General features: G+C 36.6%; 1 protein-coding gene across 2 annotated transcripts; it reads left to right on the top strand.

Moving 5' to 3' along the window:
* Positions 1–588: 588 nt before the first annotated feature.
* On the top strand, positions 589–14,290 carry LOC142977247 (homeobox protein Nkx-2.2-like). Of its 2 annotated transcripts, none has more exons than XM_076121022.1 (3): positions 589–942; positions 9,394–9,626; positions 12,726–14,290. In XM_076121022.1, exons 1-3 carry the CDS (start codon positions 785–787, stop codon positions 13,328–13,330), a joined length of 996 nt encoding a protein of 331 aa, XP_075977137.1. In that variant the 5' UTR covers positions 589–784; the 3' UTR covers positions 13,331–14,290. The 2 variants fall into 2 exon arrangements, with proteins under 2 accessions (XP_075977137.1, XP_075977138.1); XM_076121023.1 differs by lacking the exon at positions 589–942 and adding an exon at positions 7,699–8,142.
* The last annotated feature ends 823 nt before the right edge of the window (positions 14,291–15,113 follow it).

The raw sequence follows: 15,113 nt of genomic DNA, 5'->3' as shown, positions 1-15,113 counted from the left end.
TCAAAAGTTTTTTAAAATTGTAAGTAAGCCGTAAGGAGGTATTAGAGGCAAGGTTTCTATTCTAGACTATGTAGACCACGTGGGTTAGCTAAGAGCACAACTTTTACATAATACGAGTATGTATAACAAAAGACGCCGTTTAAAATGAGGCACGATGATGATGCTGGTTATTACACCTCTCTCTATTATTTAGGTCTTTGGGTATGTTCCTTAACCGGCATTCATTTACCTATAACCTATTTATTGTATCTAGTGTATCTACTTTTAGTTCAGGGTAAAACGTTATATTGTTTGCTGCGGTTAACCATTAAAAGATATGATAAATATTATATTTTCCGTTATTTATCAGGTCTTAGTTCGTCACCTGTCATTCCTGGATTTCACGTCACCATGGCACGTTTTGGCCACATAACATCTGACACAGATAATAATGTAGCCACGATATCTGTTTAATCTATCCGTACCTACGATACCGGCTTCGATGTGAGCTGTCGCATAGGTATCTATTATAAAAGTCCCGTATCGCGAGGGAAAGCTGTTAGATATGATAACGATACAATTTTATTGATAAGGACCGGTGAGCCATCGATCAGTCGATACGATCGGTCGCAGTTCCTCCGTGGCTCTTCGCGCTAACACAAATCATTTTAATCATAATTAAGTATTGTTTTCTATAAAGCCGGTAATTTGAGCCGATAAAAATATTGTAGTCAAAACAAAGTAGTAGTAGTATTTTAGTGTAGTGTAGCAAATGAACAATATTTTTCTGTGGACTGTATAGTTTATGATGAGAATGATGGCTGAAGGCGACATGGGCTACGGAGAATATTACAACTATGACAACAGCTGGTCCATCATCCCTCCCGACTATGGCGCTGATCTTGGATACCAGGTGCGCCAGCCGCAGATCGAGGAGGACTATGGCAGATACAACTCCTACGCGTGAGTATCATTATGGTCTTCTGTTTCAAAATTTAATACTGATGTTGAAAATACGATACAGTCTTGAAGTAGACGTAAAGCTACATAACATACATGTAGGTATAAAGTCAAAGTGCATGGTATGACAGCACGCGATACCAACAATGTCGTTGAAAAATGTCTTGCGGACGAATTTAACTGAGTGCACTGAAATTGACTACGAGCGCGGTAAAACAACTTTATATCCTCAGAATACTGTTTCTTGTTATTTTCTTTATTGAAACGAATTTTCTATAGCGACTAGCAAATCATATTAGGAAAAGGCTAGACGTTTGCCGTTTATACTTATTTTAGGTAAGGCAATGTTATTTTTCTTTATCTATGAATAGATCAAGGTTATTTAACTTGATGCAGAAATTGGCCGGTTTCTTATAAAACACAATTTAGAGATGCATATTTATTAACTTACATAAATAGATTATTTAAAAATTAACCCTCTTATTCATAAACACACTATAAACCTATTTTAGTTTAAAAAATACTAGATATACTATGTTTTCTCTTTTTCATTTTGCTAAGGAGTGAAAGAAACAAATCTTTTTATAAGCCTTTCATAACTATATACTTTTATAAATAAGAGGGTAAAAGTTTACTCCTTATTAAAGAAAATGTATTCAAGATTCACAGTTTTATGAATTCAAAAAAGGAAACAAAAAGTTGTTACTATTATTCTCATGTCTTCAGATCTCATCAACTTGGTATGCTATACTAAAATTACAAGAGGTTCGAATCTACGAGTATAAGAAATATTTTTTCATCAGTCGGATACTGTAAAATCTGGAAAAGTAATAGACCAGGTATCGCCTTAACGAATTTTGCTACTGCCAACCTAGAGTTACTGATAAAAAGGAATGAATCATACTTTGATTTAACGTTACCTATGAAAAACGTTGATGACTAATCAATCGTAGAAACTAGAAATTGTAGATAGAATAGAATTTAAGGTTTTGGGAATGCAAAACGTTTGGTCTGTATGTAAGTATCTGTATCTACGCATAGCTTGTACAGGCACCGGTAGTTCAACGTTACGCCCGAATGGTTATAGTTCGCGTGTCGCACACTTATAGTCCCGTCGGCGATGAATCGGCGCACTGAGTACCATCGAGCTCGTAATCCACCAGCTGCGAGCTCTCCCATGCCTTCGTGGAGCCCTTAATTGGTTTGGAAACCCTCTTCGCAGGTTAGCGTGCTTACGCCCATTTAGGCTCAGTGCGCCTAACCAGATTGCCATAACGAAATATTCGTAAACCCCGTCGACCTACTCTATTCACTCGCGAGGCGCACAAACTTGGATAAAGGAGGCCTGGCGGTCATAAATTCGCTTTAAGTGTCATAGGTGCTGAGTGACGTGTTGCCTGGTGTCGTTTGTTTCTTTTTCCGCCGACCAATCTAGGTCACGAATGCGGTGTGGCGCTTCCATATGATTTATGTTTATTACTCTAATATGCGAACTTAATGCCCTTGAACTTACATTTCGCTAGCCACATTTCGCAGTTCATAAAGTCGAACATTATGCAAAAGTTGTCGTGTAATTTGTCGTCTGTACACCGTGTAATGGTAGCAGGTTAGTTTGGTCCTAAGGTAATTTTTTCTCTTGGTGTCGGCGCCGCTTGGTACGAACGGCGCGACTCCTCAATACGATATTCTACTTTTATACAAATTACATTTCTATCGTGCTTACTATCAACCCCCATTATTTTATCATTAACCAATGCAAATATAAAACGATTGTCTTTTTATATTCTGTGACTAAGTTCACAAAGTAAATTGTTAGAAATCGTATCTTTATGCTGTCATAAAATATAGATGCAGTATTTGAAATATTCTCTGATGAGTTTCATTCCTGATATTTCGGATCAGGCTAGGTGGTAGTTTTTTTGTCGGTAATTATTTAACTCCTCTACCGCTTAAAAGTTAGATCTGGTTGTGTGGGGATTGTTAATTTAAATAATGTAATTGTATACGCAGCCTTTCATATAGTTTGAACTTGAACAATGATTCATTAACACCGCCCTGTGGATTATGGGTTAGCCTTCCACACCTGGCCGACGCACACAACTTTATAGCTTTGAAATTAACCCTCCTGCACGATAAAACAAAATAAATAGGTACTTACCTACCTACTTATGAATATCACCGAATTTCGTATAAAACGAAAATGACAAGTTTTAGCCATAAAAAAAAAACATGCGTAAGCTTTTTCCTTTTTGCACACACTTATTTGTTTTTTTTTTTCAAATTTAATATTAGTCTTAGACTTGGTTTTCGTGTTCCTTGCCCAAATGGTGACAACGGGTCCCTATTACTGAGACTTCGCCGTCTGTCTGTACGTTTGTTGCCGCTACAACAAATACTGGAAACAAAAGAGAATATATTATATTCACTTAATATCTGATCAGTATAATAACATTTTTCGTACTTTAAAATATTAGGTGGTAATTGGTAACAATTTACAATAACCTTTAATGCACTGGTGGGAGATCACAATGTGTTGGTAAAGCTCGTGACTAGTGACCCGTGTAACTGAGGGCGAATGCACCTGCCTCCTCCCCTCACAAATCTGGCCTACGCAGCTTACCTCTCTGACGTAGTATATGTAAAATCAATCAATAATGGTACAAATGTTCTCAACATAATATGCTAAAGTGTGTCTTTCCAGTTGTCGTAGATTATATTCTTTCTTTACACAAGTTTTCAGTGACTTCGGCTATGATATTATGTTAACAATCTGAAGCTTTCTAATGCGATTAACAAATTTATACGGATTTTAAGCAATCGATACTAAAGTGATGAGGGCATGGAGTAAAATTAATATAAAAATATAGGATGTGTTATAATTCTTTTGTATTCTATTAGTTAACATTGTTAATGAGGAATATAAAATACACGCGTAACATTTTATTGCGAATTTTATTAACAGCTTGGTAGCTAGGTAATAATCAATGGTCAGTATTTTGTTATTGTGTGACGGCGTGGGTGTACCGTGGTGACAGTACGCTCGGACACTGGCAACTATTCAGAAAACAATTTTAGCTGTATTGTTACTTCATAATGTAGTTTATCTGCTAACAAACCTGGGCTATTTCTGTGCTCACGGTATTTTACATAACAGTCAAAAATATTGAAAAGTTATTTTGTAGCTTGAAATATTCAACCAATTTAAAGTTTTCTTGCAGTACAAAATAAAACGTTATGAATATATCACGTTAAATTAACGATAAAAATGTATTTATAAAAGTCATATCTAACGAATAAAAGATGTTTGTTTTATGACATGCAGGTGTGCAACTAAGATTAATTTACAAACAATAGGGCTTAGAGCTTACGCGAATAAATGCTACGCTAACATTTATCCGTAGGTATACTATGTAGGTAAAGGCTCCCCGAAATTAGTATTATCAATAATTCTATAAAACCATACAAAAATGAGTGAAGAGAATTCCATACAGGCTTATCAAATAGACCTTAAGTTGTATTTTGAAAAATATTGTTTATCACAGATAACTGCAAACAGCATACTGCTTAAAGGTAAAGGAATATTAGATATTTTACCTATAGTAAACTATAACATAATGAATTATCACCAATTTAAAATGAGATGTTATTATTAAAAGTTCGACATTTTCATTTGATTATTTGTGTTCCTTCTGATAATTTCCCATATACTCGTTCCTCCCTCACAATACAAGCGATGCGCACAGCGATGGTAACGATAGATTTAAAAACTCATTCTCAATAAGTCAATTAAACATTTGGTGAGCTGCACGCCACTTAGGGTCGTTCCCAATATAAATAATTGCCCTTTGTTATTGCTGCTCTTTAATGGGGAAAAATGATGCGTACACGCCAACTCTATCATGTTTTGCTTTAAACAGTTTAAAGAACAACGTTCCGGTTTTTAAAACAAATTTTAAATCGTTTGAAGAAATTATACGCGTGTTATATTCTAATAAGATCTATTAGAATTCTATACGGCTTAAAGATAGGTACTTACAACCGATCTTGTTAGAAATTGTTATCTCAAATCCGTATTCTAGACTTCAGCTATAGTTTTTTCTCGTTGTCAAAGTCAAAGTCAGTCAGTCCTTTACATAGTGTAAATTAACTTCAAAATCTACCCATATTATTTGAAATTAATAATTATTCCTGATATAATTTCAAGTATTATACAATAGAAAACGATTAAGTTATGGGAAAGAGCTGATGTGATGTTGCTCTTATTCAATATTAAAATGAAGAACAGAATATTATTTCATAATTTCACTAAGGATATTTTATGAGTACTGCAAAACATTAAAAGTATTAGAGAGCATACATTGTACAGCCGCGTCGCCCGCCCGTCGGCAAACGATGTTCATTTAATAATTTATTACCATCAGATTAAACACTATTAGGTCCTCTTTATATACACTATCATAGTGCTTTTTTAAATAGTTTTACAAATTAGAACGTCCCTTAACCCCAAAAAGCGGTATTAATAAAATGACTATCAAACAAAGAATATAAAGTAACAAAATAACTTTACCTCCTACAATCCAAAACATCTGGCAGTATGATGTATTTCTTCAAAATCCAGTCCTTTCAAATCCGGGTTTTCTGGATACTAATTCAATGAGGACGTCACAGATGTTCAACTAACGAAGAACTTAAAAGCTAGTTCAATGCGGCTCAAGAGTAAATAAACAATTGACACTTTAAGACTAATCTCCAAAACAATTAGACTCTATTGTTCATTACTTAAGCTCCAATTGCACACCTGCATGCTGTAAAACAAACTTCTATTGTTTTAAATGCGGTCTCCCGAATGTTGAGTACCTTTATAAAACATTTTTTTGAGAAAATGATATAAAAATGTTGGTGTGGTTTTCCGCAATCATTGGAAAATGTGCTTAATTTTGCAGTTAGTTTAATATTTTTTTAGAGAAATGTTTTAACAATAAAATACCTTTAGGTACAATCGCGTGGGGTATGCCACTAAGGTAATCAATTAGTAACTCTAGTACTAGATTTAATTCATTTTAAAAGTTAAACGTCTCTACTTGCTAATAAAGTCTATTACTATGTTGTTTTTATTATACAAAAAAATATCTAAACGATAAAAATAATGATTTCAGTACCTGCTCCAATTGCCTTAATGAGTCACAATTAACATTTAACGGAAATCGCAATAATAAAGCAAAAGCTCTTTATAATTCCTTAGCGAGTCACAACATGTGTTTCAGCCTTCAGGTCAAATTATTTGTAAGTGTTAAACAAAACACTTTTATAATGAACGAATGAACTAAAACAAAGAGTTTGCGCACACGTGCAAGTCATAAACTGATAACTGTGGCGATTCTCTACCTGTTCTTAGAAGCTCTCATTGTCTTCTATTTCAAAACGCTAAGTACTTCAACATGTGCAAGAGATTTACTAATGAATGCAGTAACAACTGGCGAGTGGAACGCTTTTTGAAAATTATCCAATGATACTAAAGTACATACATACATAACATTACGCCTGTATTCCCACGTTTTGCTATTAATGGTATATACTGGGCACGTCACCAAAATCCAGACTACTTTTTAGGAAAATCGAAGTAATATAAATTAGAAAAATCAATAGCACTTTGTCCGACCCGGGACCTCGTGGTCTGTAATCGGATACACTACCAACCTCGCAATAGAGGCAGTGAATGTCCAATGCTGCAGTACTATAAAATATTAGCTTTATTTATGTAGTTCGATTAAGTGTAGTCAAATTACTCATCGTACATACACGTTTTAGTTATAAACATCCTGCCACTTGATGGCGACCCGGCCATGCGCAAGCGCCGACGCTTATCAGTTATAAGAAACAAGCGAACATACGACTCAGCGAATTCTTTTGTGCCTGTGTTATAATTTGAACTCTTGTTTGATACATTTTGTGTATGGCTTTTGCCCGTAACACTTCTTTCTTTAATTGGTGTAAGATTATTGGTGTTTAAAATGGAAATATTGTGCTCAAGAGTTGAAATGAAGGTAGTGATTTTGATTAGGATAATAGCAGCAAAAGACTCAGCTGGATAGTATCCTCGTTGGATACATTTTGGTGAAGTACGGTTTTGAAGACTTAAAAGAAGTTTGAAGAACAGAAGAAAATTGTATTAAATGTCAGGACCCGCCCTCAAAGTATCTGCGAAGAACGCGTTATTAGTAGATTGTTCAAGAAACATGAATGAAGATGAAGAACCACTAGTGAGACCAGAGTATTAAGGAATTTGTGTGATCAAGTGAAACTTGAAAAATATTATCAAAAATACGGTGTTTTGATTAGCGGTTAATTCCGCAGACTCTACATTCACAACTAATGTACAGTTGCTATGACGCTGAACTCAAATGTTGAATGTATTTGAATGAATCAAAAATGCGTTGAAAGCTTTTTGAATTGATCTTCAAAAGTTTACTAAGAAGTAAAAATATTAAAGCAGTACAAAGAAAAATATAGTAAATAAAAAGGTATTCCACGTTAACAAATCCCTCTATACAAGTAAGCAACAAAAAATCATTTCAAATATTTAGCTAACATGAGCTTACACGGGCTTATTAAAACACTCTAAATGAAAATCGTTATCCTGGCATTTGGAGCGGCGTCCATAACGAACCCGGCCTCAACAATGGGCTTAATGCTCGCACTCATTACAAAAAGCGACATAACATAACGCGCTACGTCGAAAGCTCCTCTATTCAAAGTGTATACTCCAGTTTTTTTTGTTGGGAAGGCTTCGGTCGGGCCACGATTGGCCAGCGCGAGTCCCGCCCAGTCTGCGGCGCGCCGCCATTGGCCGAGGTCAGTGGAGCACCCTCGAGGCTAGTCCGGAGCTGAGTAGGCTGTCGAGGTACGAGGGCGGCGCGGGGTGTTCTTCACCCCGAGGACCACTCGAGGGTTGTTTAGTGTAGACGCGGCGTCGCAAGGCGCAGCACGTGTTCTCGCGAGTGTACCCACAGCCATCAAAATTATCCCGAAAGCGAGTTCTCCCGGACGGGAGATGAAGTGCGAGGAGGGTGAAAGTGCGCGGTCTCCGCCACCGCTGCTGCCGCCGGCCTCGCTGCTGGCGTGGAGCCCCATCCTGCTGCCACCGTGGGGACCGGCCTTCCTGCCGGCCCTCTACCCGGCGGCTTTTAGGTCCGCTTTTCCTGGGTGAGATTTGGTTACTGAGTGATATTACAAGAAGAAATGCATGAAAGTTGTGAAATAAACGTGATATAGTGTATACATTAGTGCCTTCGGAAGTTAAAAAGCTTAAAATATTAATTACAAGGAGTATTAGGAAAATCCCATTAAGAGATTTAACAAGATTTCATCCGTCGTATTATAGAGTCGGAATATGAAATTAGCTGTTTTAAGAGTTAGTTCCGTTACCTATGATTTGGTTTCTTATAGAATTTTAGTTTTTGGAGTTTCAAGTGCGTATATTTAAATTGAAACTTAACATTGTGTGTGAAACACAACACGTAGGCCGTGACATTTTTTGCGGCTCTTAGTGAGAGGTTGTTAATAGTGTTGTTTACAACCTGCAGGCTGTTGTGTGAGCCGCCCTTTCATCGCGTCACGTACGACAGGCCCGCGGGAACTTCACGGGCACATGTAATAACGTAGTGATTGACACAGACCATGTTCCCTCCTCACTCGTGTTTAGAAACATTCTATTATTAAGGTCACGTATTCTCGAGAGGTGCTCTCTTACAATAATGGATGAATTGATGGAATTTCGAATGTTTTCTTTCAATTACAAACCATCAAGACGTGCTTGTCGCCTTTTAGTTGATTCGAATTTTGAAGTTTGTTTGAGAAGGATATCTTTGCTTAGTTTGACTGCTTATTTTGTTCAAGCGTTTTGAATCAAGTAGGTAGTTAACGTGAGATTTTCTTTTTGTGTACATTCTGTAAGCTGAGAAAATTAATATCTAGGTAGCAAGTAAAGCATACATTAGGTAAACATAAATTATAGGAAATGAAGGAATTACCTAACTCAGATCAAAACATAAAATTTTAATTAATTAAAAACTGTGCGCGTTTAAGTCTTTCCTATAAATCGCAAACTAACTTGCAGACAGGCAAGTTTGTTTTCAATTTATGTTTTTAATTTTGTAATGTAACTAAAATATAGGTATAACGTCGAGTAATATACTAAAACTTAATATTAATTACGTTTTGTATTATTTATATTTAGTGATAAAGCGGACATCTTTAGAAGAAATTCCATTGGCATTCTAAACAAATTACAATGCAATGTATTGCCTTAAAAACATCAAAATATTTATTCAACAATAGAAAGTATAGTTAAGAGTTTTATAATATTAATAACTAAACGCACCGATCTTCTACATAAACAAAAAAAAGTTTCCTTCTTGGGACATTCGTATTTATTTTTATTTTCTTTTGTCATAGGCTTCTGGACAGCATGAAGATGCCAGGTCAGCGGCCAGGGTTCCAGATATCCGATATCCTTGGTTTAAACGAGGGTAAAGGTCTTGAGGCGGCGCCGTCGCAGGGCGCTATCGGGGGCTGTTCGTTGGAGCTGCCTCCGTACGCGCCGCCACATCACCCCTATTCCCACGAGCTGCTGAGACACCATCAACCCTGGCTCACTCTTGATCATCATCATGAAGGACACAGTAGCTGTAAGTATCTTTTATTTTCTACTATCCGTTCCTCTAGGTATTTTTTTCGTAACGGGATTTTTCGAAACTATTTCTTAGGAGTAGCGTCAATGCGTGCGTCACCAGTATTCCATTTGTTTAAAATATCACCTTCAATCTTTTGTTATTTGTGATTTGTTGCGTAGGTTTCGATTGATAGTTAAGGGTTGTTCATTTCACTTTAAATAGAATATTGTTAGTACTGCAGCGGTGTAATAGCGGGTGGACACAGGTTTTTTTTCGTATTTAAGTGGTCCATAGCAATACTGAATTGGACTGGATTACAAAATGTTACAGTACCAAATAAAGTGGTTAGTCAACATAATGAAATTGGACTTCCATTAAAACATGTGATTCTTCATAACTTCATGTGATTACTTGCAATTAAATGTTAGGTAATAGATTTTTGACATGATTAACACAGCTTAAGAGATTAAGTAAATCCGTCAAGAAAGTCTTTAAAAATCTCTCTAGTGAATATAGTATGCGGTATTAGATTGTAATTAATAAACTCGTCAGTGAAAAGCTCACTTATCACAAACTCATGTTCTATTGATTCAACTTTCACAAGTAGAGAGTAATTGACGAAGGATGCTTCATTCGAGTTATTAGCTTTCCACGCAGTACTGAGTACGGCAATAAACAATCATTCATTGAACTGAGTGGCGCTTCTGACTGTTCACACGAACTCACTTGCCTACCCACACTCCACACACACTTGTTTTAATTGTCCTGTTTGAACTATAATAGCTTTGGATTGCCAGAAGATTTAGTTCGAAAGATTTGTTAAGCGTTTAGACGTGTACTGTTTTTGAAGGATTACTTTTACATCACGTAAAATCATTAAGATTTTTGTTATAATTCATACAAAACTTACTGACTACTGACCGAGCTGAGGTTTTCTGTGATCTCAGATAACTTTTATCCTAGGTTTAATCCTATGTCTGCTTATAAAGTTACAAGACTGCTTATGAATCTGGCGGATATTATTCACACATTTCATTTAAGCTATTCTTGCATAACCAAAATATTGTTTTTTCAATATATAAATTATCGCGTGCGTGAATACCGTTATCGGAACAGCAAAACACAGATCACGACATGTACAGTTCTTACAGTTTGGTTTACAAAGACGTCAATACGGTACTTTTATCCGAAGATATGTGATAACGATGACAAGCAAACCTTCAGCTCAACATAACGTGATGAGTTTGATAATTTTAAACTAGTTGATACCGATTAGACAATACTATAAAGCGAATTTAACAAAACCGAGTTTAAAGGCAAAACTAACAAAAATGTACATAGATAAGCGACGAGATATTATTCAGGCACTTCAGTATTTTCACACACTACAAATCAGTTGCATATAGGCCTACTATCAGCGGCATTTATCTCCCAAATTGTCATCTCGTGAAGTATCGAACACAAATAAGTTGACCCACTCGAAATTGATGTGTATTCGGTAGCGGTTGGAGAGGTAGAGATTATTTTTTGAAATGCTCCTTCATTCGAGTGCCTTCACCCGCTAATCTACTGTTGTCATTAATTATTTTTATCGCTTATCTAACACTTTCGGCACTACACGTACTCATACATTGGATTGCTTGTACAACAACGAATCTATCCGCCGGTGATTGATTGGCTTTTTAAGAGTTTTATTGCCCGGCACCATTCAGCTTGTTAGTGTTCTTATGTTCTTTGAAGTAGGTAGTTCAAAATACCTTAGTTTAGAAGATGTTAAACGGATGTTTATAAAGATTCTATGATGTTTTTTGTATTATAACTTTATAAGGATAGTTTCGGAGGTATTATGTTTAAAAGTTCAGACGATTTTCATATATTATTGGTTGAAGAGGACGTATTTAACATATTGTTAAGCAATTCTGTTTTGCTCTTACTAGTCTTGATTTAAAAAGGAATATCAAAATGGATGTCTTTGAACAAACCGGTTAGTGACAAAATAAATAAAATCTCATGAGTCTTAAATGGGGTTGTGTACAGTTCACGCCCTAGAGGGTAATTTGGGGTGCTACCAAACACGGCGATTGTTTAACGTGAGGGGTGAGATGTGGAACGAATTTGTCACCAATAGACACAGCTCATGCTCGTGAACACCATGGAGGCAGCTGTCGGCTATCAATTACACACTGTTTGCGGTTGTTAGGGATGCAATTTGAGCTTTATTCGATGACAGTTATAGATTTTATTGTTCTGCCTTTATCTAGTACGGCGTATTAGCGTTACGGTGACTCATAGCCGTGTTCTGTAGGTAATTATGTATTGTTAGAGCTGATGTAATTTTTATTATTAGGTGCCTTTTGTTGGGCTCTCGTTATTTTTAGAAGTTTTTATAGCCTGTGGAACATTGAGTGGTAGTCTTTAAAAATATAAGTATTGTTTCTCTCATATTTTGAAAAATACTTTTCTCTGTTGGTACCATCCTTTTAAAAGGAAACATTATTTTGTAAGAACGTCTGCCCACGTTGGTCTTGTCACAAATAGCAGTAAAGAGGTACTAAGCTGGGAGATAAAGAGGATCCGTGACTCGATACTTTTATTAAATTTCCTGGATGCGCTTATGAAGGTAAGCAGGACGATCGTTGAACAAAAGCTGGCAGCTGCCGGGGGGTGGGTGTGGCTCACCCTGCACCCCCCCGCGCCCCGCGCACCTCCCCCCGCATGTCCACCACGCCCAGCCGCGCTCCCGCCCGCCTGTATTATCATATCCGTGTGAAACAACTAAACGTTCGAGGGGAGAAAAGCGAACAATGTTATACTTTGTCGAGATTTTTTCATTCCATTATTTATTTAAATGTCACTGCTAGTTACAGTTAAATAGAGCGTAACCCTCGCTGGATTAATTCGAGATGTGGATGCGAGTGTTTAGTACAAGCTTGTCACAGTTATGTCGAGCGGTTTTATTACTACTAGTTTTGGGTTAGGAATTAATTAAGCCGTTAAGTTTCCCACGCTTTAGATTTGATTTTCATAACAAGGTTATTTCAAATTAACCGAATCTTTTCTTGATGTTTAAGATTATAACGACTCGAAATTAAATTATTATTTTTTTTGTCATAGGTGTGATTGGACAACAAGCTAGTCCAGATAGCACTTCGCGTGCTTCAGAGCTGTCTTACGTGGGTCCGTCGGCTGGCTCGCCGCCTGTGACCGACCCGCGGAACGAACATGACCACGACCACGAGCCCGATGACAATGACATCGAGCATGACGACGAGCATGACCATGAACCATCGCACAACGCCGGCTCCGACCCCAACCTCTCACACAAGAAACGCAAACGACGCGTGCTCTTCTCCAAAGCGCAAACTTACGAACTTGAACGACGGTTCCGTCAACAACGATACCTGTCAGCTCCCGAGAGAGAACATCTTGCCAGCTTGATACGACTGACACCGACGCAGGTTAAGATATGGTTCCAGAACCATAGGTACAAGACCAAGAGAGCCGTGCAAGAGAAGGGGGCCCATGATTTGAACGTCGGTGGATTGAACTCACCGAGACGCGTAGCTGTGCCGGTGTTGGTAAAGGATGGGAGGCCATGTGTGGGAAAGCCTGATGGTCTGCCACCACTTGGTATGTCGTTACCTCCGTATCATCAGTCGATGCACCATCAGCCGCCGGTCGCCGGTCACGCGCCCCAGTCTGGTGGTTGTTGGTGGTGAAGAGTGCCTGCGCGCTCTAACTGTTTTATGTGATTTACTAGTCGATTTGTCGCAGCTTGTTTGCAATTTTTTTATAGTTAAACCTTAAATATTATAAGTACATTCTATAAATAAAATACAGTACCTAACAATGTTCAATAGTTAAGAGGAATTTGACCGAACGTGTACCTGAGTACCTTCTTGAGCCTGATCTTAAAACTGATGATTAGATAAAATGTAAATTAAATCTTGCGAACCTGCGACATCATTGTATATTATGAGCAAAATTTTCGTAGTTTTCGTTATGAAATTGTTAAAAGTATTGTTCAAATGAAATAGCAACTCGAATACTAATATTACAAGTACTCTTTATAGTGCTTAGATTGGAAATTTTAAGGTATCTGGAGTTCCTACTTATTTGTAATATAGTTATTTCTAATTCTTGTGAGTCAAGTGAAATTATCTGACATATGGAGGCGATTCTGTACGTGTTCATAATACTAGTGATCAAATGCATTCCATTTTGATTGGAGTTTGTATATTTGTGTAAAAAACCTGCGTCACTTTTAGATAAGTAATATTATGAGAAATGACCAGATTTTATCAGAATGCAATATCTAGTTGTAAGTTTCAGTATTATCATAGTCGAATATACCTAGCGCATAGTTATTTATGTATATTTCAAATAAAGTTTTATATTAAATACGTATTAATAACTTTAGATAATAGACGGTAAATGTATATTATGTACATATTTGTGTGATTAGTTACCGAGGATCGAGTATTCCCGAGATACGTAGAAAATATATTATCTAGTTAACATTCCAATAATTGTATTAAATGTGATGACGTAGAGGTGAGATCGAATATTATCGATGAATACTTTGTACCATTCCAGTATCCTGTTTACCAAGAATCACACAGTTAAGGTTGTAAAAATGTGTTAAATATAAATTATTATCCGAATATTAAAATGATTTCAAAGAAGTATATTCTTTTATTGCACCTATTCCTTTGAGCTTATAAAAAGTTTTAATAATTTCACCCAAGATTTATGTGTCTGCCAAGTTGTGAAAGTAAAAAGTGAATCTGCATAAATAAGATAGACACGAATATATGTGAGCATGGAGAGAGGTATCAAGAAAAAAAATTTACACACTTAAATACAAACAAACATACATACGTACATAAAATCTCACCTTCTTCCTATAGGGTTAGGCAGAGACCAGAAAACGCTACTTAGATCTATCTTTACCCTTCCTCTCACATACACTTTTTTACATATTGAAAAATGAAATAATGTGTTTGTGTAATTATGAACTAAACACTTATTCTTCAAAGAGATGAACCAATTACACAAATATTCGACGCTAAGCTATTTGAATGTTTTGCACATAATTATGCAATCATCATCAGCCGAATATTTCTTCCAACAATTTTGGAGACGGCTTACTGTCTCACTGGATGACCAGACCCGCCCAACTGAATACCAGTATTTTACATGGAGCGACTGCATTTATGCAATACAGTGTCTTAATTGTAGAGCGGTAACGTGACATTTCTCGTTGGCTGGTAAGTACTTCCAAAATGTATAGGTATAATGAATGGATTAGGTTCTAACGGCTCTAGAAAGAAACTTCTGCTTAGTGATAAGATATTTGCGGACTTGATTTACTAGTTATACTAAATTGATCGAAACGATGTCTAGATGCAGGCTTACATCACAAAAATAAGACATACAGGAGTAGGTACAATTCATTACATATTAGGAGTTTTTCGTGAAGTAAAATCTTTCATTTCTTTT

The sequence above is a fragment of the Anticarsia gemmatalis genome, chromosome 12 (assembly GCF_050436995.1).
Source record: "Anticarsia gemmatalis isolate Benzon Research Colony breed Stoneville strain chromosome 12, ilAntGemm2 primary, whole genome shotgun sequence".
Taxonomy (NCBI): Eukaryota; Metazoa; Arthropoda; class Insecta; order Lepidoptera; family Erebidae; genus Anticarsia; species Anticarsia gemmatalis.
Note: the sequence above shows the minus strand (reverse complement) of the source record. Positions and strands in the feature narration are given on the sequence as shown.